Genomic DNA, 26,499 nt, shown 5'->3' with positions numbered 1-26,499 from the left:
GGTACACTCACTGTTTGATTACTATTAGAATCCTGGCTCAGAAACAATCTCTTCTGAGCAAACCAGATACCAAGGTACTGTCATCATTGTAATCTATTTTTACAAATATCAATGCTACATCTGTATCAAAGACTTAAAAGAATATTCCAGAGTATATTATTCTATTAGTTGAATGATCTAATTCTTCCAAGTATAATTCCATTCCAGGTTATAGTTTTGGAAACATGCAGTTCAGAGCCATTATTGATGAAACTGTTGCTATAGGCACAACAAAAGAATTAAGCCAAAAATCATGATAAAACATATTTTAAAAGAAATATAGACGTGATGTTTTCAGCTTTTGAATTAAGATTTCTAAGTCCACACTATTCAGCTTAACAAAGTAAATCTGTCAAAAATGCTGACTGTAATAAGGCCTATATTTTTAAAAATTATATTCACTAAATTAGGAAGAGCTTTGTGTAGTTTCTTCACACAGAGCTTTTCAAGTCTATTGTTTTTTCCATTATGATGTGGAAATTCAGATTCTTCACCTAAGCATGAGCATATGCAAATACGCAGAAGCAGATATTCTGACTTGCAGGAAAATAATGTTGAGTATCACTCACCTCAGGAATAATTTCATATATCAAAACTGCAATTGATGATACTCGTTTAGCATATCTATCTGCTTCCATAAAAAAACAGGAGAAGGTTGGAGGGTAAGGGTTTCCTATATGTTCACCCTTTATGTTATAGATCATTACTACTTTTACTGTAAGAGGACGTCACTAGATCATCTTAAATCAAAAGAGTTGGTGAAAACCACTGTCTACAAGCCTCTCATGTAGCATTCACATCACCAATAGAATGATGACATACCAATAAAAAAATTCTAAGAAAAAAATCAATGCAATTAATCTAAACTCAAAAATAATTCATGGTACTCTTTATAAGCAATTAGAGAGCTTTCAAATTGCGACATGGGCCATTCTTTTATGCCCTAATATAAAAATAACAAAACTCAACTTCCCTAAGTAAAACATATACCTGCTTTTTCTCTGAAAAAGAATACCAAAACATATTTGTTAAGTGTGGTTTAACTAAACAAAACAAAAACAAGACCAGAATCATTCAGCATCCTTCACTGGTACAGGGATGCAATGATAAACATTGCTGTAAATATTTGCTGGGCCACAAAAAAGTCCGGAGCTGCACGATAAAACAGGCCAGCAACTCAGAAAAATGAGAACTCACTTGGGTGCTATTTCTTACAAAAAGAAAAGTGTTTTAACAGTGAGGAGAGCTTTGGCTATTCTTAAGTATCTGTGTACACAAACCAGTAGAGTATTTATAACAAATGAGTGTTTCCCTAAAAACATGCTATCTTGTGTTGAACTTAAAAATTTTGGGTGAGGGAAAAGAGTCTATTTAAAAAGAATTCTCAGTAAATTGGAATGTCAGAAAAAACCCATTTTAATCACACTGACTTCTTTGAAAAACCAGTACAAATAAAACAAATCTGAGATGAGCCTATATAACACTTGGATGAAGTTTAAAAATATCCCCTTTTCCCCCCCTTTTTTGGCCTTTAAAATGTGAATTTTATTTGGATGCCAACCAACAATGATCACTATGATAAGCATGATTAAGGTTTACTTGTTTTTTTTAAAAGATAGTTAGCAGAGAACATTTCTAGCCATAAAATCAATACTTCTGCTATGTGTAAATTTTCCTGGAAAAAAATGAACTCAAAGATCTTACTTCAGATTGAGAAACTCAATTTTATAGGAAAAAGCAGAATTAAAAAAAAAAGCAAGCTAGGAAATACTCACCTCTTCACGTAATTTTATCAACTGCAACATGAATGCACAAAAAAAAAAAAAAAGATAAAAAGGAGAGAAATGGCAGGAAAGAAAGATCAGTTGTGTGACAGGATACAGAATTAACATTGACAATTTATCTGTTTACATGTTTAGCATTTAAAAATCACAGACAAACACATTAAAAGAACCTAAACATAGACTACATGCAGAGTTTTTTGAACGAATAAAGATCACTTTCTCACACTGTCACATTAAACAAAGAGAATAGTGTGAAATTCTCTTTTAAAGTACATCTAAGACACCATCATGAAATAAAGGGGAACGGCTTCATAGAAGTCTATATTATAAAGAAAGAAAACAAGTTTACTGTTCCTCTCTTCTAAGAATGTACCACTGAAGAGGTTTTGTATATACAAGTTTTCAGGATGTTTCTCTATTTTGAATCTTGACAACTGATTTCGGATTTTACCTGCAAATGAAAATGATTAATAGCTCATGCTTTTGTCCCAACAAATATTTTAAAAAATAATTATGTTAATTAATATCATACATGGGCCCACTCTAGTAATAGGATTATATTTGGAGGTAACATTATTTTAAAAAGACATGCCAGGAGAGATAATATTTAGGACATAGTATCAAAATATTTCACTGTCCTTAGAAATACTGTGCGTATCAGAGTTAATTTCTAGGATTTGTTTTGCTTAAGAAGCTCCTGCAATCACATGGTGGGGTTTTTTTGTTTTTAATTTTTGAAATTTCTTCATTTTTTAATTTTCTTCATCTTGTAAACCGGGCCATCTCAAAGCCACGAGCTATGAACTCTCTTATTTCATTTGTACTGCAGTCTGTTCTCACTGAACGCAAACCAAAAAAACACTCTTTACTTGTTGGTAAATTCCCTGTGATAATGTTTTAATTCTCCTCTGTAGAATATGTGTTTATTTGCCTTAAATATAACAGATAAAACAAGTTATTTAACTCTTCAGAACTAGAAAATGGATAGAACCATATATCTGGCTCATTCTTTGTGTGTGTGTGTGTGTGTGTGTGAGCACACACGCTGGGTTTGTGTCTATGTTTCACAGTATTCTAAATCAAATATCATTGTGTAGTTGAGATGACTGCCATAGTTTCTGCAATGAATAGAAACTGAAACCTGTGTTGGGAAAGACTATAAACCACGATCGAGGTCTGAAATTTGCATCCTCAGCAATTCGAGGCTACAACTGATAATTTTTAAACATCCAAATATCTGTAACATCTGTTATAACACTTGACATACACAAGCCAATAAATTAAACTATTGCTTTGGGAGAAAATGTGCCATGAATTGCTCACTACGAGTCTCTCTTAAAGTATCATGTTTATTATAGCCCAGTTTTCTCAGTGCTTGATGCTGGTTTTGTCTCCGATTCAAGGAAGACAGTATGCATTCCAGCTTACTGTTATTTTATTTGTTATATGAAAAGTATTTCAAGTACAAAAGAATGAGAACTCAAAATTGTTGTGGATCTTCTATAGAAAGGGTACAGAATCTATTCCATAATGTCTCACAGTGCGTTTAGTGAAAACGGAACTTTTAATATCGCCCTCTCAAAATGCACAGGAAGTCGAAATTATTTTAATTAATATCCTCTCAGCAACCATCCAGTGCCTGTGAGTTTCATCCCGTTTCACGTGAAAGGTTACCGTTCTTCCCAAGAAGAAGTAAAATTTTAAACTAGAACACCTGGTTTATCACATACAGAAATCTTTCTCTTTGCTATCCGAACATCACGGGAGAAAAAGGCAAACATTAATTCTCAGAAAGAGGCGATCTGGGAAATTGATCGCACAGCTATCTTTTCTTTCTGGGGGCACCATTCTTCAGTTGACTATGATACTTAAAGGGCCAAAGTTTAAAACTACTCCTCAGCAATGGAGACCATTTGGAGCATGCCACCCTGCCATAATCAATGAGTGTTTAAAAATGCTACCCATTTGTTTTTTCAATAGGTTCCAAACAAAAAACGTTCTATCTCGTTTGTGCCGCATGGCTGCATTCAAACCCTATGCGGGATTTGTAGCTAAGCTAGGTAATGGGAGGGGTTTTAATCTTCACCCCCCCCCCCCCCCCGCATCCCGTTAGGCTGGGAGTTTTCATTCAAGTAAACAAAAGATGGTCTATTTTTGAAAATTAACGATGCTTAGACTAGACGGAAAGTCATGATTTCGTATTTTATTGAGTTACTAGCTCCATCGCAGGCGACTTGAAAATGTGCCACGCCACCATGTTGAGTTATGATAATCAACATCTTTTTTGAAACAAAGATTTTCCCCCCCAAAGCAGAATTTGATACAAGAGGTAATCTGTTCCTTTGTGGGCTGAAAAAATCTGGTTTACGCTGGTTTGAACCAGTGGAATCTCTTGTGGCTAAGCCTTCTGCTGTGGCTAGAATCAAAACTGCGCTGCGGCGCCCGTGAGGGTTCCTGCGCGCGCGCCTGTGTGTGTGCGGTGCGGCACGTGACCCCCAGAACCACCGATTTTTTTTTTTTTTTAAAGCTGATAACGCCACTGCCGTCTCTGTCCGCATACAGATAACGAATAAATGCTGAACTCTATTAAACGCCCTTTACACATTATCGTGGGTCGAACACACAATTTTCTGAACTTAGGATGACAGTCTATTTATTTTGCTATAAACCCTCAGCACGTAACGAACAGATTTGTGCCTGGTAATGATCTGCTCTGCCAGGGCTATATGAAATGATACCGACCTTCTTTAGATCTTGGGGAATTAAATTGACCGACTTCACCCCCTGGTCTGTAGCTGAAGTTTGACACACTTTATGCACAGCAAGCTCAAATCGGAACTTAAGAGAACGTCGCGTTAAAAAAATTAAGCAATCATATCTGCTAAATATTGCTTTGCCACAAAAATTTCGGCACGTTTAGGAATATCCTACTCCTTAGACATGTATTTGAACCTTCTACTTAGGATTTACTAAAATTTCGTTTACTCACATTTATTCACCAATCAATATAATTTTGCATATGGAAACTGAGAGACCACCAGGGTTCAAAAGTAGAGTCTGGAACATTTCATGTGCCTCATCATCATACTTCACTATGAAGGGGATTAGGGGACTTACCTCTACACGGTTTTCTTTTCCTTTTTTTTTTTTTCCTTTCCTGAGAATGGTTTTCATGACACTAAATCAAGGTAACAAATATTAAAGTTTCCACTCTAAATACAGAACTACATTTCAAAAACTCAGCTCTCTTAAAGAACTAAAATCTTGCCATATGTAATGGAAAACTTGGTATTTTAAAATAATAGGATGATAAAGCCTCAGACAATAGTCCTTGGAAAGCTGATGACCCAACAATACTCGAATGTGCAAAGTAGGTAATTTTGTCCTTTCTTTGTAAATGAGGGATGAGCCATATTTGAGTGCATGAAATGGACAGGAATCAGAAGTGAATTTATACAAAGCAATTAATTTGGAATTAAATGAAATTGTGTACTGTATGAGGGACATTAAAGATGTACTTGAAAAATTCTTAATTGCTGAAATCTTGACATTTCTAATCATGTCAGAAATGTTTATATAAGAGTAAATTAATATACTTTACAGTTAATTGTCAGATTGTGTGTCTAACAGGTTTTAGATGCCTAAGAAAATGCATTATAAATGGCCAGATTGAGAAACAGTATCTATGGCATTCACATTTGTCTGAATCTCTACAAAGAAGCCACTATAGGGAGAATGTGTATGTTGTATCGAAAATAATGAGTCAGTAGTTATTTTACCTATTTTCAACCACTGCTGTAATTATTTTTTTCTTTTTCTGATCTATAATTTTTAAAAATTGAGATACATCCCAATTTCAATGAAACATACATTTTTATTTCATTTTATCTCTAAGTTTTGTCTGTATATTAAAAGCTTATCTTAAATATTACATGGCTACGAAGTTCTGGAAGTCAATTTATCAACAATTAACTTGAAGATAAACTTAGTTGTGGGCAGAAAATATTTTCTTATATAAATTACAGGTAATGCTATCCAGAAAAATAACCCTATCTTCTCAGACCCTGAGCTATAAAACTTAATATAAAGAGCCAACTTAAAATCTTTTCTTCCTTTAAAGAGAGAGCTTCTGTTTTGATTTCATAGTCTGAATGAACAGTGATGCAGAATAGAGTTATTCTCAAGTGACCATTCCTGACTAAGGGATGTGTTTTAGTTTGAGGGATTTAAATTCCTGTATTATGATAAAAAGCCCCAAAACAAAATTTAATCATTTCATTATGGAATAGAAATTTTGTTATAGTTGGCAACAAAATAGCCAAGAAGTTAAATGTAGTCTCTTTGAACTTTCAAACCTAATTCAAATTTTGGACTGAAAAGTTCACATAACTAATAATCTAACAGTTACACTGTCTCATGACTATAATTTATCATATTCTATTTATTGAAGTGACAGCTCCTTACAACTAAACTTCAGGTTCTCCAAGCACATTCAGAATTTGTAAGTTTGATTTATACAAGTCCAGAGGAAATCTCAGCGTAATCACTTTAAAGTGACAGGAATATAATTTGAAAAATTCAGAAAATACGAACTCTATTTCTGCGGAATATTTTTCTTTAGGCATAAAAAAAGTCATACTTATATGTACATGAGGCAAATGTTTTAGGCACATAAAATGTCCATTAAGAGAAGTGAACATGCTTAAAAAAAAAAAAAAAAAAGGATGCCTGTCAGAGTACTACAACATCTATTAGAATAAAGGAGTCTGAGTTAGACAGGAACACCCCTTCCTTTCTGTTTCCTCTATATTAAGCAGTAGTTTCAAATGAAGGAAAGATCTATAGCTTTCTAGAGAACTGACATGGGAACTATGCATTCACTTTTTTTGCAAAAAGAGAATGCTCTTTTAAAAAAAGAGCTTTTTTTTTTGCAGTAAAGATATGAAATAAAATTATGATTCATTCAGGAGATGTGAACAATCTAAATCTCACTTAAAATAGGAAACAATATTTTTTTCTCTCATCCTCATGTTATTTAATTTATTATGAGTAAAACCCTTCATCCCACCACCCTTTTATGTTTGATGTGTTCCTTAATTTTTTTTCTCTTAGCTGTTCTCACATTTCAAACAGGGAAGCTGAAATCCCAAGTCAAATCTTAACGTGTTTACATGTCTAAACTCCAGCTGATAACATCCAAATAGTGGATGAGGTGAGATCTTTCCAAAAACAAATACAGTCAGCTCAGTGATTCTACTCCCCCCTCCTTTTTTTGGGAGGATGAATGGGGGCCTTAATCACATAAGCAACATTCCATTTACAATATTAACATTAGAGTAGATAGTAATATAGTTCCAGCATATGTAGAGGTGTAATATAATCTATTTGAAAAGGTAAGTATAATTATGCAAGTTTCATAATGTGTATTAATATATTAAGTTTTACTATCTTATTAAAATTTTGGTTTGCTCAATGAATGATTTATGTTCATTTTTATTTAGGCAGAGTAGACACCTTTACAATACTTGCCAAAGGAATATTAATAAACACGTTCAGGTCTCGCTTCTGAAGTTCCCATCATTTATTTTCTCTAAAAGTGTCAAAGGGAGTAAGTCACTAGGGTTGTTTGAGACACTTTAAAAGTCATCTCTACGCTGAGGTTCTCAAAACATTTTTTTTTAAGTTATATACATTATCTACAAGAATTAATGAAGTCCGCAGTATTAATTCAGATAACGAAGTGGGACATTAATTAGACTCATGACACTGCTGTGTGAGCCAATGAGAACTGACAGCCAGGTTGTAAGGGCATTTTAAGAAGAAATTGTATCTTATTTTTTGCCTCTGCAGATCTTAAACTGGAGAAAGACTTTTCCTATTATTATTATTTGACAGAGGCAGGACCTCTATCTGAGTATCTAAGTTCCACACTGGTGCTCACAATTTGCATTTTGGTGAATGTATTTTAAGAAGCTCCACAATAGGAGACTGAGCTGCCCTGTTGAATTTTGAAAGCTTACTTTCATTTGTTTTGCTGCAAGTGTTGATTTAATTATACTGCATTATTATCAAAGCTGCATTATGTACTTTTTTATTCCTTTTACATGTGTTTGAGGTGAAGACCTTGGCTTTGTCTGCAAACAGTGTGTTTCAAGTTATTCCTTAAGTACTAAATAATAAAGAAAAGAGAAGAAAAGATTTTTTTAAAAGATAGCAGACAGTGATCACAAGGTAAAGGGTTAAATGTAAGATCTCCAAGAAACATTTTGAAGTTGATTAAGACTCCAGCTTTGCATTAAACAGTATCGCTTCCACATGAGTTGCTGCTAATACTGTTAAGGAGCAGCTTGAGAGCCCAGTGTGCCGGTGACCTCCTTCACCCTCCAGCCACCCACCGGGCCTTCCTGATTAGCATTCTACCTGGTTCTCTGAGGAATTCCCATCATCCCCTAGGAGCTCATTCCGTACTTCGTCACTGTAGGCAATCCGTGACCTTTTCTATAAAACAAAACAAAAAGGGAGAGAGCGAGATGAACATTAGAAAGTAAAGGCTTCGGAGCATTACTGGTATCAAGGCTGATCATCTCAAACCTCGAGAGCCCCCTAATGGAAACCTATTTGCTAAGATCTGCAAACCAAAGTTGTGTAAAGTTCTTGAACTTGAGAAGTTTAATGTAAATTAGAAGTTTTTCACATGCCGGTAATGAAAGAAAAATTCTGCATTGTGTAAGTACTCCATTAATATTCACAAGTGGATCAGAACTGGGATGTTATTCCATACGTAGTCATTCATATAAGACTACTACACTGAAGGAAAGACAGCGATATAAGCCGTCTATTGGCAAAACTCACCAGATTGTAATTAAAACAAGTGTATATGGGGGTCTTTAAAACTGTGGCAGGAAGTGAACTTTATAATCTAGGTCTTTTAAAATCTCTAATTCTAGGATACTATTATGACTCCAACCATACACCAGAATGCCTCGACAATAGTTCATCTGTATTTCCTGAATTGTTGTGATGTTACTAGCCAGAAAGAGATGGAGTTTAAAAGTCCATCCCATTTCCAAAGAATAACTTAAATGATCCCGAGCCCTCCTCAAATAATGGCCGAAGGAAAAGTAATGTGTGTGTCTGTGTGTGTCTGTGTGTGTGTGTGTGAACAAATTAAATTTCCCAACCCCAATAAGTAAAGGCAAGTGGGCTGAGTCAACTGTTCTCAGTCTTGGTAAATAAAGACAAGTGGGCTATGAGTCAACATTTCTTTTTTTTTTTTTTTTAAGATTTCATTTATCTACTTGACAGACAGAGATCACAAGTAGGCAGAGAGGCAGGCAGAGAGATAGAGGAAGGGAAGCAGGCTCTCCACTGAGCAGAGAGCCCGATGCGGGGCTCGATCCCAGGACGCTGGGATCATGACCTGAGCCGAAGGCAGAGGCTTTAACCCACTGAGCCACCCAGGTGCCCCATGAGTCAACATTTCACTCAATGAAATTTTGTTTTATAAGAAATCAACCTTGACCTATAAAGCCAGAGGGACATGTGTCTATACCCAATTTATGAATTATCTAAATGGACACACATCTGGACAAGCTAAAAGTCTCTGAAAGTTAGTTGGGAAGCTGGAGTGCCATCCTCAGATCCTCCTTCAGCATCACACTTCCAGATCCAAATGCAGATCTACAGGTTACTTTGCTGCCTTTTCTGCTTCTGAACAAAGCAAAAAAGAATCAATTTAAAAACGGCAGCTGGGAAATAGTAATCTTTTCCCATTTGCAGGCTACAGTTTAGGCTTTAAAATTTCGTACTTACTCAACTATGATCCGAAAAATTATTATAGTTTAAAAAGGACTATTCATAATCCTTGAGCAGAAGTCAACAAGGCTTTTAATCAGATTTTTATACTAGTAAGTTATACTGCTTTGCAACATACAGATCATGATATGTTAAATGTGAAATCATATTAGAATTTAAAAGGACCTTTAACAAGAAAACCCAATAGATTTTGAATCATGTTAAAGTTGCAGCCTTTCTCAATTGGGGTTCCTTATCTGAGTCACAAAATGGAAAATTATTTTAATGACCATTTTTTCAATCTATCAAGGATGGTACATAAGAAAGACTTTAGTTCATCACATCGAATAGAAGCCTAAGGGCACTAGGGCTCAACTCTCTGGCAGAACCTAGTTGAAAAGGCTGACTGGAGTGTAAATAGAAATAAACAAAACTAGACAGCCCTTTATTTTACTTTATTTTTTTAGAAAAACAAATCATTCTCATGGAATTTCTAAAGACCACTTTGGTTAAAATGAAACCAGAACCTGTACTCATTCTATCACACAAAATTTCCTCCCCATTTTATTACCCTCTGAATACACTCAGGAAAAAGATGCAAACTGCAGGATGTTTCAGTAGAAACATTGATGGCATCTCTTCTTCGCCCTGAGTCTCTACCCCAAGCCCCCTTCTTTGTTGCAAGTTTATCTCCTGTACCTTAGCAAATGCAGTAAGTCTGTAAATAGATAAATAAAACCAACAATGTTGCAGAAGACAAAGTTGCAAAGTTAAGTCATTGCAAAGTTAAGTCATCAGGTCATCTGTATCAGATGTCTTAACAAATCAGGAGTGAACCAACTCATTCAGTTGTGAACATGCCAGACTTCTTACCACCACAGACAGCACAGCACGTATTAAGCCTGCTTCTCGTATTGTATTTGCTGAAGCTACTATTAATTATTCCTATAGTCTTCATACAGAATTACTACACTGCAAGGTCAGTATACCTCACGGCCTTACAACACTATTTAGATCAAGCCAAACCTTTCTTTTACCCATTTGGAGATCCCCACTACAGTAGTTTCAAACTACCTAAGCCAAAGTATTTTACAGCATTAAAGGAAATGAGAACCTTTAAACAGGCTGCGGTATCAGAGCTGCCTTTTTAATTATTCATTTCATCACTATGGGGGACTAAAACATTCCACAGTATGCAAGAATATCATATGGAGATTGTTTTTGTTTTTCCCCCTTTCACCAAAATACCAACAAATTGGCATAGATTGTTCAATTACATTATATTCTTATTTTGATTTACTAAACTTCAAAAGAAGAAGAAAATTATAAACACGTATCCCTAAATATCTAATCTTGTTTTGGTGAGAATCCATTGCTTTTGAAAACCAGCAATTAAGAGTATACATGCTTAGCAACAGAAGAGAACTAAGGATTTATCCACAGGTGAAGGGTGCTCCCTATAAATGTCAGTCTTTACTATTGGGATGGTAAAAACTGGTCACTTGGATGGCTTTCTGGATGTAATTAAGCAAATGATATGTTGAGTTTATAAAATGTTCTCTGATTAAACTTGTCTTAAAGAATAAAAAAAAACCACCCTCTTTTCAAGTATCAGAGATAGTTCCTCTTGAAACTGACACAACTGATGCAGAAAACTGAACTCTTTACACTGGAGTATCATTTCACAATTTAAAAAAATCGAGACTTTGTTTTATTAAGAGTTATATTTAAATACTTGACATTGGTATTTTCTCCTAATTTTTTTGTGGTTTGAAATTTTAAGTAAGCTGATTGTAATCAGCTATAATTTAGCCTGTAGGATCATCCCTAAACTGACTGAATTCCAAAGAAGGCAAATTCCTTTGAATGACAAACTGCTTATTTTATTGATAATTTCCCCCTAAAACATCAATAAATAATTTTACCTTTTGTGGAATTTTTAATAACCTCACTCTCCATTATTAAGTGCTCTGTATATTTTAATTCAGATGACTCAACGTTAATAAAGCTGAAACATCGACTGTATCTTGATAAACTAAAATATTTTTACTTTATTATCAACTGTATAAAATCTGTACTTTAGCCAAATGCAAGCATGAGAATTTGAGCTGGAAATGTCACACACTCAGCTACAGTTTGAAGGAACCCAATTCATAATGCATTTTATAAATAGTTAATGACTTCTATACATAAGCTAACCAGGCAAATCAAGAAATTGTCAACATTTTTAGTCTTAGTTGTCAGTTACCACTGTCTACTGGTGCTTTCTATGTGGCTTCTGGAGAAGACAGAAGCTCTATGCAGTTTGTAATCTATTGCAATTTCAGATCTGTACTATAAGGGTGGAAAGCTTCAAGTGACAATATTTGCCACACACACACACATGCACATACACACACACACGGTTAAATACAAGAGCATTTCTCACTTTTAGTTGTGTGTTTGTATAAAGCTTATTCCCTCTAACTTACACTAAACTTAGGTGGACTAGACACAGTTGGGCAGAAAAATCTGTAGACCATATATGAACTATAGAAAGAGTATGGCAAATTAACAAGGTGACTGTCATCCCTAAAAAGTTAGACACACAAAGTTTCGATGGCTGTTTTAAACTGATGACAAAAGTGAGTCCTTCGTTGTGAAAGTGAGGATTTCGGATTCTAAGCGGTTTTCACTATTATACAGATACTGATTGGCTGATTTTGCACACCGATTGGCTGATTTTCTTAAAGTCAAATTCAAACAGATACACTTGCCCAATTCTGTCTGGAAATTTGGCTTGAAACAATCTGTCTACTTGACCCAAGTCTTAATATTTCCCAACTGAACTGAATATGTTTCTGGAGAGGCACTGCTAGACTACAAACAAAATGAATTAACTTAGCTGAAACTAATTAAGAACTGTGATCTGTGGTGCAGCCTTCTATACCATTCTACATGTGAAACAGGGTACACATAGCCAGAATGAGGAGTCTACAACCCACCACTCGCATAAGCATAACAATGCAGTTGGTTTATTACTAAAGCATATATGAGAATTTAATTTCCACAGCGTGCACATGGCAAAGCAATTGCTTAAATTGCCTCACCTGGGAATTTAATACAATGTTATCATCAGACCAGCCACATTGTAAATAGATTTATAATGCTTTCCATGTGCTGCACTCTGTTGCATATGAATTAAGTAATGATCTGGTATTACAATAAAATCAGCTAGTTCCCACACCTGGCAGACAGGATATTTCACTAAATTAATACCTATACAGCTACATCACAAGGCAGGGGAGAGAAAACCATCTCTGAGGCATTTGACTTGAGCTTTACATGGGAGGCAAACACTCCATGGCTATGTAGAATGTCACTATGTTGAATGGGCTGCTCAAGACAATCTGTTTCTAACATCTGTATCACAGAATTAAGACTTTCTCATTCCCATTCAATTTTGGCCTAATTTTCTTCATTCAGTACTTTAATTACTAATCAGCAATCCACAACATTCACAAACACTAAGAAAGCCCTTTATTCTAATCTACATGCTGCAGACAGCCAAATAATTGATACAAAGTGCAACATGGTTTTGGTAAGTAATGAAAGAACTGCTTGTCCTACTCCTAATCAAATTGGTCTATAGAAGAAATAGTTAATAGATTTCTCCATAGGTCTAAAACAAATTACCCAGTCTGGCCAGACTTTTCCATTGCTTCTACCATGTCTTTCAATCTCCATATATTTAATAATGCCCAAAGTTACCAGGTGACTAGAAATTGTTATGTTTTCATAGCCAAAGAATTTAACTGCTCCTGTTACAGTTAACACTTAGGGATATCTTACAGAACACCATGAAATTATATTTATTAGCTAGTCATATAATTGCTGGCATTCATTTCTTACTGAATTCTAGCTGGTTTGAATTAAATAATATCATACTTCTATAGTGCCCAGATGGCATTTTCTAAAATGCATCTATCTTTGTCACAAAGCATTCCATTTTTAAACTCACTTCTATTTCCCCATGACCAATTTCAGCTTTTCAAACACACTCCACCCCTGACCCAGGACTTTAAAAAGCTCATCAATCCAGGACAGGAAACTTACATTTTGGAGGAAAAAAATAAAAAGGAAGTTACGAAATTTTGTTCATCACTGTGTTCTCTGTACCACATTAATTTCTAGCAAAAAAAAAAAAAATAAGATTAAAACACACCATGCTACATGATTTAGGTAAAGGCAAAATATAGTGTTAGGTAAATGTTAAATCCTTGGAAAGAAGTTAGGATGAAAAAAGTGCAGGGCACTGAGCAAAAGGAACAGAGATAACATTTCAGTATGTGATCTTGGTCAAATTAAGTATTCTGAGTGTCACTTTCTTCAATATCTAAAATAGCAACAATATTTATTTCTTGGGGCTGTTATATGAATTTAAATACTATAAACATAATACTTTGGATGTGATAACCTTGCAAAAGACATTCAGCTAAATATTAGTTGGTAATATTGGAAAGGATACAATAAAACCTGTACACATATAGGGCTGAGAGTATAAATTAATGTACCTTCCATAGAAAATGAGGTACCAATATATGCCAAAAGTAATCTTAAAAAGCTCATATTATTTAACTCAGTAAAGTCTACTACATTGTTTTGCCCAATTTCTTATTCTGTGGTGCTACCATTTTTGGATGACTTTCAGTAGGAAAAACTTTACTGCATTTCTTTAATGTTATCAGAGAAAGTAGGTTCCAGTCTGTTTCTTGTAAGTAATCATTCCACTAAACATAGCTTGCTCCTGCTCAAGAGACTGTTTAGAGTTAAAGGTCAAGCTCATTCCTTGGAAAATGCACATGCCACATGTCACCAATATTGTAACATTCATAAAGGGAAAGCATACTTTCTATCTATCATAAACTCATGACCAACGGGCCATATGCAAGCCACCAGAGAGAAAATACTAGGACGCCCTGCTGCTAGGCTACCAACAGTTGGCAAAGCAGGTCAACATGAGAACACTGAAAAGAATCCATTGTAATACCAGGAAATGATATTTAAATTTTTTTGAAGGAAAATAATGTCTTTCTATCATAATCACTTTCATTACTTTTGCTTATACTTTCAAAACATTTTACATGTTTGAAGTAGATATTTATGTTTTGGCTGTAAACAATGAGCTAGATTATACTACACTTCTATTTTTAAAATTTTATCTATACTATCACATGTGACTATTTATATGCATATAATGAAGTTTTATATATATACATACACACACACACACACACACAACACAGAGGCTCATGCAAACCCATATGCAATCCATATGGAATAAGAAGTCTATTTGAGCTTCACAATGCTAGAATAGACCTTTATTTATACTAGGAACTCTGACTACATTGCTGCTACATCATTTAACGATTTGCAAAACAGAGAGCCCAGAAATCATGTAACTGTACTTCTTCATTTCCTCCTCCAGCAATTCTAAACTTCAGCCTAAAATTTAAGTTTAGCATTGGTGTTTCAAAACGCACTGTGAGCTAGTATCGTGGCGTCGCTTGCATATGCTTGTGGTTTATGACTTTCACATTGCTTTTGAACACAGTGTGGCTGTGTCTTAAATCATGTTAGCTTGTCAATCAATAATTAAGTTACTTCATTCAGAAAATCAGCTCATAATAGAATGCCCAGATATTGTTGTCAACATCTGGAACAGTGTTGTTTTCAGTCAACAAAATCTAATTCTTTGAAATCTTTCTGAATATAAAATAAAATAACTCTATAGATTACACTTGAAATAATCAAAATGTAAAAATGTTTATTGTTTTGTTTGACAATAATAACATATACATACCCTATGTACTCCTACTGGAAAAATGATACTCTGATAGATGAATGCTATATAACAGATGCTTTATTTGTATTTTTAAAAGAACTACTGAAATACTGTACACGAATTACATAATTAAGTTGTATGCAGGTATCCTCATGTAATCTGCCTAGCATCAGGAAGGAAAAGCAATCATTCATGGAAAATCTGTCCATAGCCATAATTTCATGTGATCTAGATATCCAAGAGCAAATGATCTCAGTGATTCTGTAACTGACTCTGAGCTATCTCAAAAAGAACAGAACTGACATAAGGCAACATCTAGACCAGCCTTTCACATTTAGAGATGAAGAGTTCTAAGCCAGATGAGTGATCTCCCCAAGGCTGCACACTTGGGAAAGACTAGGCAGAAGAAGGATGGAATCTGTTTCCCAACATCAGTGCTCTATTTACTTAACCACGTCACCTTTCATTTTACCAAACCACCATGGCAGGCTGGGGCCGTCCTACTGCTCCGTCCCCAAAGCAGGCTTGGCTGCACCATTCACCTGGTTCTAGGAATTTATCATCAACTATAAATTTGATTAGTCTACAGATTTTATTTCTTGTCACTCTCTTCCAAAATAAACAGACAAAAAACAAGCCTTTACTTATACATTGTTGTCAACATCTGGAATCTTGACAATAATAAAACTGGAAGTTCATGGGTGATGAATGCTTAAGGCAGAATGTTTTATATCATAGAATAAAACGTCTGATCTGAGGGTGAGTCACAACCACACTTACGGGTGTAACTTAGATATGTTTCAAGATTAATCTTCAAAGGCTCTGCCATAAAGCACCAATAATCTACCCACATGGCGGGAGAGAAGCCGCACTGGTTATTAAGATGGGTTAAGAACTGCCTTCTTGCCCATGGGATCTGGTGACTCCCTATATACTTACTCTACAATTTCAGATTGGAACCAGCCATCTCATTGGCAAACAATGTTTACAGTATTTTTCCCCCTAATACTTGCTTTTGAATGCACATTGTGACAGATCCCTTATTGTAGTATGTGCTGTGTTATAGTGAGGTTATAGTTCTTATAGTTCAGGGATGCCTTTTAATACTTTATGAATATAGCCAATAAAACTGTGATGCTTAGGCAGTAAGACTAAGTTCTTTGAGCCTGAATTCTCTATGGAAACATTCTGAAGATTACTTCCCCAGCCGGGTGACCCCAAACTATAACATATAATAACTATAAATATTCATACCTGATTCACAAATATGTTCTTCCTATAAGACTCTCTACCTTCGGCTAAAGAGAATAAAATCCTGCCTACTCAGGGGTTTTGCTTCATCAGTTAAATGTTGTTTCTTTCATATCATCACTGTATCACTTTCTACTGGTTCTTTCCTTGAAGGACATAAACATTCTCAACTATACTAGCTTTATATATTTCAAAATGTTATTTCAGCCCATACTATACTGCCCAGCCAATGCCCAACCCCTCTTTATCCTTCTTTTCCTGGCCAAGCTTTTTTGAATGGGTATTCCAGGAACATTAACCTCACTTACTCATACCCCCGCCACTTCTCAATTTAAAACAAACTTGATGCTTTCCTGTCACGCCACAGGACTCCTCAGGATTACCAGTATCTCCCTAGTTAACAAAATCATTGCCATGTTTTCTAAGTAAACTTTTGGAAGTTTTAGAATAGTTAAAGATTTACTAAAAAGTTACAAAGATAGTAGAGTCCCCATGTAACCCACACTTAGGTTCCCCTATTAACACTTTACATTAGTATGGTACATTTGTCACAGTTAATGAATCAACAGTCCATTATTACACATTATTATTAACTAAAGTACATACTTTTTCCAGGTTTCCTTAATACTTAATGCTCTTTTTCTGTTCCAGATGCCATCCAGGATTCCATGTTACATTTACTAGTCATCTATTCTTAGGTTCCTCTTGGCTGTGACAATTTCTCAGACTTTCCTTATTTTTGATGATTTTGAAAGTTTTGAAGAAGACTGGTCAGGTGTTTTTGGAGCATGTCCCTCAGCTGGGATCTGTCTGATGTTCTTCTACTGACTAGACTGCAGTAATATGTTTTTTGGAGGAAGACCAAAGAGGTAAAATGCCATTTTCATCAGATCATATCCAAGGTACATACTATCAACATGACCTATCACTATTGATGTTGACCTTGGTACGTAGCTTGAGGTAGTGTTCATCATGTTTCTCCACTGAAAAGCTACTCTTTACCCCCTTCTGTACTGTACTTACTATGTGCAGCCCACATTTAAGAAGTGAGTAGTTATGCTCTATCTCTTCCAGGGAGGAGTATCTTCATAAGTCATTTGGCATTCTTCTACACAAAAGAAGTCTACTCCATCATTATCCAATCATTTACTGATATCTGTATGGACTTAAGGATATTTATTTTATACTTTGACTTATAGTCTTAATACTATATCATTAATTTTGTTGCTCAGATTGTACCAACTTTGGCTCCAATGGCAACCTTTCAGTCCTCTTCTCATTTGATCTCTTGATAGCATTTGACATCATTGCCCACTTTCTCCTTAGCAGTTACTGCACCATCCTCCTTAGGAATTCCTCCCAACCTCTGGTCTCTCCTTCTCAGTCTTCTTCATTATAACTTCAGTCTCAGTCTGACTGGGTCTTCATCCTAGACCTCTTCTCACTCATTTGAATGATCTTATTTTTACTCACTGTTCTAACTACCAACTAGAAGTTGGCAAAGACATGCTTTTTGTATATTATTCTTACAAATCTAATTCTTACTGGGTGCCTTAGAAAACCTGAAGGCATCTTAGACTTAACACAGACTTAGTGGGGCATTTTCTTTCTCTCTTTATACGGCTCTTCCTTCTGTTTTCCCTAGTTGGATGTATTGTTTTACCATGCATAGTCTCCCAGATAAAAATCTAAAAATTGTTTCCAAATCCAATACATCACCAAGAACTATGGATTTTTTCTTTTTTCAGAAGAGCTACAACTGGGCCTCTTGGCCATATTTCCAGGATGACTATTACCTTATGAACTAGTCCCAATTCTTTTCCTATAACTGTTGCTATCACATATTTCATCCCTCTTTTTATATATGAATTATATTTGAGAGATACCCGTATGGTGAGCCTGACATGTTTTAAGGCAGAGGTTAGCCAAAAAGTACAAATTCTCAGTTCATCTTAGGAAGTAAAGGAGACCCCTTCAAACCAATCTCAGAATATCAAAGCCCCAAAGGAATCACTGTGTAAAGATACAACTTATTTTGGAATAGGAAAATAGAAATAGTTAAAATAGAAAGCAAATACATTTGACAAAAGCCAATGTGGGTATACCCTGTTTTTGGAAGATACACATTATGCCCTCCACTTACGGGCCTACATCAGTACCTGTTTTTGCTAATGGGAAATCTGAAGAGGATTTTTGCTTTTATTAAAAAAAAAGGTGAAAAGTGAAAATAACATTCCACATTTGTTTTTCAGTGAGCTACTGGGGAGGGAGCTCCCTCCCTGAGTGGTGGAAGGGGCCCCACTCAGCTCCTTCCCCAGGAACAGCACACAGCATCTCAGCATCAGGCTGCCAGAGTTCTGAACTGGGGTTGTAAGCATCTGTGCTTTATCTCCATTTATTTTGTGTATCCATTAGTGAGCTCTTTCCTAAGGTATCAGAAAAGCTTAAGACAGGTTGTTCTTTGGGCCTGGGGATGTTTAAAAAAAAAAAAATCTTTCCATATAACAATGATCATTGTTTCTTTGCTTTATGTTATTTCGGCTTATGGATGGTTTCATAGGAACACTCCGCTTCCTGATAGTGGGGGAAACCTAGATACTACGGGAAAATGCTAAGCAACAGACCTCTCTCCAACTTTATAAGTCAATACCACATTTCCCTTTAATTTCAAATAGAGGCATATCTCATATGAGCTATTTTTTTTGTTCTCCTAAGTCAGATATTCCCATTTTTTTTATTATGTAGATACTAAAAGACCACCATTTCAAACGAGACGATGTGCATGCATATTTCTTCTTTGTTTGTCTGATTTGTGTAGCTCAGGAATATGGATTACTTCTGTTATCTGCACGAAGAAGCTCTGCTACAAGCCTGGCATTCAGTTTGCTTTTATCTCTGAGACCCCAAATTGTACCGTTAGGCAACAGAGGGCACTTATCTAGATTGAACTGTCATACAAATAGATTTTTGTCAGCCATTCAATTTGTATTGGGGAACACGCCAACAAAAACAAAACCTGGCAATTTAAAACAACAAACCTATCCTCTCCTGACAGGAACAAATTGCTGTATTTCAAATGAGTAAGAATTTACTATAGATCGCACATCCTGCATGTGGGTGCTATGGAAAGAAAAATATTCTCGAAACTAGTTCTGTCTAGTTTTTCTGGCAGTGGTCTAACATAAAGCAAACACGCAGTCTACATAATACTAATAAGCACACAAGGAAAAAAAACACTAACAGGAATTACATGTTATCAGAGGACAATGAGGCTTTCTGATAAAATTCTGGGTCAAAATTCAGTGGCTACATGAAGAAGGCAACATTGTGCTGCATTTTTACTTTGTTCTCTGAACTCTGGTCCTTCCAGGAATACAGGTGGTACCTGTGCCCACAAAAATCTCAGTTGGAGTAGTAACACCATCATTCCCCCTGGCCTAACTTGATTCTGGCTCTGTGTTTTCCACAGCCACTGAAAACTTTAGAGAAATGACTTCACCATAGTTATACCCCTTCCATATCTCAGGCCATTTGAAAAATACTCAGTGTTCATCTATTCGAAGTTGGTTTTAACCTCAGACAGTAAAGATATTGATAAATTAATCAGTAAAAACACAGCAATAAAATTTTCAAACTTGAAAATAATTTCAATCTGTCCATCAGTATGTTTAACTCTCTCCTATTATTTTTGTCTGATTTGAATCTCATTCTCTTTTTTATAGGCTCCATCTTCATTCTGAACTTATGCAGCTACTCCTTCATTGAGGTACTGGGTATCAGATCTTCAGATTTTATTAAGGGACAATCTGAAAAAATAATATACTCCAGACACAACGCATGAAAGGCCCTCATGAATGGTAGTTAAAATAGGTAACAGGACAAAAACACGGTGAAATATAATAGTTCAAGTTGCCTCTACATTTCAGTAAATAATAGAGCTATCTGAGAAAAAACATTTTTACCTTGAAGAAAGGTATAAAATTACATTATTTTAACATCAACAGAGGCATGATGAATGCAACTTATTTTCAAATGGTTCAGAACACAGGCATGTATGTAGAGAGTAAAACATCAGTAGAGAAAGCATGCACAGATGACAGAGCAAATGGAACAAAATGCTAACAAGTAAATCTAGCCAAAGAATATATGGATGGCATGCCTGGGTGGCTTAGTCATTTAAGCGTCTGCCTTCGGCTCAGGTCATGATCCCAGGGTTCTGGGATAGAATTGGACTCCCCGCTCAGCGGGGAGTCTGCTTCTCCCTCTACCCTTCCCCCCTGCTTATGATCACTGTCACTCTATCTTACTCAAATAAATAAATAAAATCTTAAAAAAAAGAATGTTTGTATGTATGTTCTTTGTACTATTCTTCAAACTTTTCTGAAAGTTCAGGATTATTTCCAAATAAAAAGTTTAAAATGATTAAAAAGTGTGAAAAGATTAGTGAGGGAAGAAGGTGGAAGCTTTTCATAAGCTATTTTTCTACAATTAGTTAATGTCTGAGAAACAAATCCTTGATTAGATAATCATTCTTGTTAATCAAAAATATGAGACCATTCCTCAAAATGGTCAAAATCAGAAACTGAAACTGTTAATTTTTACCATTTATGATGGGGTTTCCCATTTTTTTCAGTAAAAATACATAACTTTATTTGCTAGTTTTTTTTTTAAGATTTAATTAATTAATTAATTAATTAATTTTTGACAGAGAGCAGAAAAGACTGTTAGAGAAAGCACAAGCAGGGGGAGCAGCAGAGGGAGAGGGAGAAGCAGGCTCCCCATGGAGCAGGGATTCAAGGCTCCATCCCAGGACCCTCAGATCATGACCTGAGCAGAAGACAGACACTTAACCAACTGAGCCACCCAGGCATCCCTTATTTGCTAGTTTCAAATTAGCAACATAGTTTTCTTTTTGTAGTTCAGTTATTAGAATGGACTCAATCTAAATCATCCATGGTTGGGGCACCTGGGTGGTTCAGTCAGTTTGGCAGGTAAGCATCTGCCTTTGGCTCAGGTCATGATCTGGGGGTCCTGGGATTGAGCCTCCATGTCTGGCTCCCTTCTCAGTGGGGAGTCTGCTTATCCTTTTCCCTCTGTCCCTCCATCCCCAGTTCATGCTTGCTCTCTCTCTCTCTCTCTTTCTGAAATGAATAAAATCTTAAAAAATATAAATCATCCATGGTCAGTGAAGTTCAAAGTTATCAGATTAATAATAACAGAATATTATCCACCATTTAAAATGGTTTGGCAATAAAGTCTAATTGTTTTTTCCTTCATTTCATTTCAAATTAGAAGTTCTGAGGACACTAATTCTAAATTAGGTTGCTTAATAGATAGTAAGAAATGATTTATCATTATTATTTCTTTTAACAAAAACACCTAGAGGATCCTAATACAAATCTCACTGGAGTATTTGCACTAACTACAGACCTTCTACCATGCTCTTAGGTCATTCTCTAATGTTCTTGAAGAGAACCCACATTCTCAGATAGTTAGACATGTGCCGGCTAGACTTTGACTTGACTTTGCAACCAAGGTATTGCTGATCTAATTTTGAATGTGGACATTCAGTCCCCTTGGACAGGGACTGAGTGCAATTCTATTCTCTGAAAAGAACGCAGCCAATTTTGGTGCTCTATAAATATGCAATCATAATAGAACCTTAGGGCTAGAAGGGACCTTGAGAGGTCCTCCAGTCTTCCTCGTTCCCTCACATCATCCTACACTAAACGTTTCTTATAAAAACCTATGGAAGGAGGTCCCTCAATTTTCACAAATGAGGTTTACCAACGGTCACTGGTTACTGGCAGGAACTATTTCCCTACATTAACCTCAAATGTATGGCATTATAGTTACACATACAGTACAGACCAATAACACCTGCTGACCACACTTGGCAGAGTAGTTCTTCACAGATTTGAAGACACTTAAAAACTCCACAACTTTCCATCACGGAAAATGATCCCAGGACCTTTCCTTATCTGTCTAATTTTCCAAGTGTTAATCATCTGAGGGGCCCACTCCAGAATTTTCTCTGTTATTTTTAGGAATGGTAGCCCCAACTGCACTCAGAGGTGGACATTAGTAGACTCTTCCAAAATCTAAATGAATCATTGTGTACCTGACCTTATTCATGATATGTAAAGCTGTGGAGATCCTTTTTTTCTCTCTCTCTCTCTCTCTCTCTCTTTTATTCCTTATTTCTGCTCTGAATACATTTAATGTTCTTTACACACATTAATTTTTATCTGAGTTTTGGGGCTAGTTTCTATTACTCTTTTTTTCTGGTCCTTTGAAGAAACAATATGTTAAATCAGAGAGAACTCCAATTTGGGCATCTATCTGATGAACCTGGATTCAAATCCCAGCTTTGTCCTTTTCTAGTTGTGATTACTAAGCAAGTTTTTGAATCCCTGTGTACCTCAGGTCTAATTAAGATAAAGTTTATGAGACAGCTAGGATAGTGTTGAACATGTACTAGAAATTAAAGAAAAATCACTGCTTTGATAATAATAATTATTATTGAGAATGCCAGCAAGTCTCTTTCTCCAGTGTCTCAAACTCTGGGTTTGCTGCCTCAGCTCTTTAATATGACCTCACACACCTATGGCCCAACACGGCCGTGTCAGTTCTGCTCCCAGTCATCACCTGAACTTCTGATATAAAGACCTGATTACCATTCCAATCCAGTTCCTTCTGGCTCTAGAGACTCAATTTTGCCTCATATTTTTGGCTTTTTTTCCTTTTGACTCTTTGTTACTTAAGTTCCTCCGCTTTGAGCCTAAATGTTTTCTGAGCCTTTACATTCCAATTCACTCTTCTGCTCTGTCTCTAGAAGAGAAAATACCTGTCTCTGTCATCCCAAGCTCTAAAAGGAATTCAGGCAGTAATACAAGATAGAAGCTTCAAAGATAATGTGCTTCATTATCAGCACATTATTTAACAGTATGAGTTGAACTAACTATGATTTAAATCCCAGTTTTGCTATTTATTATCTGCATGGCTGAAGAGAGGGTGTTTATCCTTTCCAAGTCTCTGTATGTACATCTGCATAAGAAAAATAAAGATACTTTGTTGTAATAATTACATGGGACTTGCAATAAGAACACTACTGCAGAAGTTAACAGGTTCCCTCTAAGTCATCATTTTCCCTCTCCTTCCCCTCTGGGGTGCGGTGGGTGGGTGAGAAACAAGAACAAATATATTCCGAATTCTATGCTTGGCAAAACTAGAAACCAGATATTCATGGATCCCCAAATACGTGAGGAGCTGTCCAAAAGTAGATAAGATCATGCAGAGCTACTTGGTAGAGGGTGAGAAAATGCATGAAGGTTAAGAGGTCTCAGTGAGAGCTGAGCTCAACAGGCACCAGCCAAAATACACCTCTTCAAGGTGGGAGACTCATTCTGATGCATAAAATCCGTATGCTTTGTTTGAAACAATGAATGTGGGGACAGGTGTTAAGTGGCCACTGGCAGAAGCTTTCCTAGACATAGTTTGTCCAAAGAAGCAGAAGAGGCAGTGGTAAATAAAGAATAACACAGGACTTTGGTTCCTTATAGAATATAGAAGGTTACAAGAGACTATTGCCTTCACCTCAACAAACAATGCAACCTGGAGAAGCGACAAAATCATCATTTTTAAAACCTGAAAGAGAGCTGATGGCACAAAGACACCCAAGTGAAACATTCCAGAAAATCCATGAGCATTCCATAATAAAGAAGAGGCCCATGGCTATTCTCATTCCTGGAGGAGTAGAACAAGCCTCTGCAGATATAGGTAAAAAGAAACCGGCCAAACTTCTAACAAACCTTTAGAGTCTGCATCAGTGCTGGCATAATACATTAGGATTTGAACAAACCTGAGCCACAGAGTGAGGTATGAGGTTCACTAACCAACTAAGGTTCACTAACATACTTGGCAATTGTAGGCTAGGGATGGGGCAAGATAGCTGATAGAAACCTATCTGAGGCATTCCACCATTTCAGCCACTGAAGGTTGGAGTAAGAGAGGGGAACAGGAGTGATGAGAGAAAAATGCTCTGAGGCATTCTGGGTCTTCAAAGAGTGTAAGCCCACTAATTTCCCAAGGCTTAGCTTTAGTGGAGCAGAGAGAAACCTCCAAAGGTATAGAAAGCCAAGATCAGGACTGGAGAGCAAAGACAACTCCCCAGAGACTCAAAAAGTTAGCAATGGGGATGTAAAGCAGAGAAAGAGATCCCACAAATCAAAAGGATGGTGGCTTGGCTGAAAAGCAGAATGAAATCTCTGGAAACTCACCAGAGCTCAAAGCTCAGGCCCTGCTGAAAGGAAAAGCCTAACTACAGCCTCAAAATGTGAACTAAACTGAAGCTACAAAAAAAGGAGCCCACAGCCTAATTATAGGTCAGACTGACTCAGCCACTCCCCCATAGAAGCCTGAAAGAAAAGAGAGTGTTTGTGTTTGTTTTGTGTATTCTATTTTTTGATAAAATCTTCCTTACTTTGCTCTCTATTCCTCGTTTATGTAAAATATCCAGCACACAATCAAAAATTACAAGACACATGAAAAAGCAAGAAAATGTGACCCATGGTCACACACTCAGAGATGATCCATGTATTTGAATGATCACATAGGGACTTTAAAATAACTATGATAAAAATACTAAGGGATATGGTAGAAAAGATGGACAATACACACTGCAGAAATGGGGAATTTCAGTAGAGAAAGAGAGACTATAAAAATAAACCAAATACAGAGAAATCATATCACAAAAAATGTGGTATCAAAATGTAAATAAAATGAGATTAAAATCACTTAAGAGCATACTGGAAACAGCAAAGAAAAGGACCCATAAACTTAAAAGGAGATCAATGAAAAGTATCCAAACCAAAACACACAGATACAAAAAAAGTGAAAAAAGCAAAGCAAGGCACACAAGAACTGTGGAATGATATTAAATGACCTAACATTTTTATAATTGGGAGTCAAAAAAGGAAAATAGAGAGAATGGGGCAGAAGAAATATTTAAATAAATAATGACTGAAAACTTTATAAAACTGAGGAAGGAGATCACCCCATAGGTCCAGCAAGCTCAATGAATCACCAGCAAGTTCACACCTGCTGCAAAGAAACCACACCTAGGTACAACATAATTAAACTGTCTGCTGAAGCACAAAGATACATAGCAAATCTTAAAAGCAGCCAGAGGATAAGGGAACATTCATCACAGATAGAGAGCAAAAATGGCATAAATTATAGATGACTTCTCACCAGTAACAATGGAGGCCAGAGGATAATAAAATTATATCTTTAAAGTGTAGAAAGGTGGGAAAATAAACCTGTCAAACCAAGAGTTAATGTCCAGTGAAAATATTATTTAATGCTGATGGTGCAATAAAGGCCTTTCTCCCTCCAGATAGATAAAAGCAGAAAGAATTCATCACCAGCAGAACTGTCCAACTGGATATGCTAAAATGAATTCTTTGACTGAAGACACCAAATGGAAATTGTGAATTGCGTGAAGGAAGAAAAGAGCTCCAACAAGTAAATATCTGAGTGGATATAAAAGACTTTTTCTAAGTATATGTCATAAGGCTCACAGCATATACAGACGTAAAATGTAAAACAACAAGGGCACAAAGGGTGGGATGGATTTCTACTATGGAAGGTCTTAACATTGTCCATGAAGTAAAATGAGATTGTTTGAAAGCAGAGCGTAGTAACTTAAAGATACGTACTGTACTCTCTTATGGGAACCACTTAAAAATACCACAGAGGTAGTCTTAAAAATTTAATGTAGGAGATAGAATGTAATATTAGAAACTG

The 26,499-nt window shown here is 36.0% G+C and overlaps 1 protein-coding gene across 9 annotated transcripts in view; it reads right to left on the bottom strand.

Moving 5' to 3' along the window:
- The window catches only part of VTI1A (vesicle transport through interaction with t-SNAREs 1A), a 352,003-nt gene that overhangs the window by 260,642 nt on the left and 64,862 nt on the right, over positions 1 to 26,499 (bottom strand). For 6 of the 9 annotated variants that reach the window (XR_006821195.1, XM_046026296.1, XM_046026294.1 and 3 more), the window contains exons 4-5: positions 8,244 to 8,321; positions 1,815 to 1,835 (exon numbers count right to left, since the gene is read on the bottom strand). The exons of 1 other annotated variant lie outside the window; for it this stretch is intronic. Coding sequence is in view for 7 of the 8 variants with exons in the window: in XM_046026296.1 (XP_045882252.1) it covers positions 1,815 to 1,835; positions 8,244 to 8,321 (99 nt within the window). In the remaining variant the exon portion in view is untranslated. The remainder of the gene's footprint in view (positions 1 to 1,814; positions 1,836 to 8,243; positions 8,322 to 26,499) is intronic. 2 more of the 9 variants (XM_046026297.1, XM_046026301.1) reach the window with 1 other exon arrangement.

This window comes from Meles meles, chromosome 13 (assembly GCF_922984935.1).
Source record: "Meles meles chromosome 13, mMelMel3.1 paternal haplotype, whole genome shotgun sequence".
NCBI lineage: Eukaryota > Metazoa > Chordata > Mammalia > Carnivora > Mustelidae > Meles > Meles meles.
This window is presented reverse-complemented; position numbering and strand designations above follow the sequence as displayed.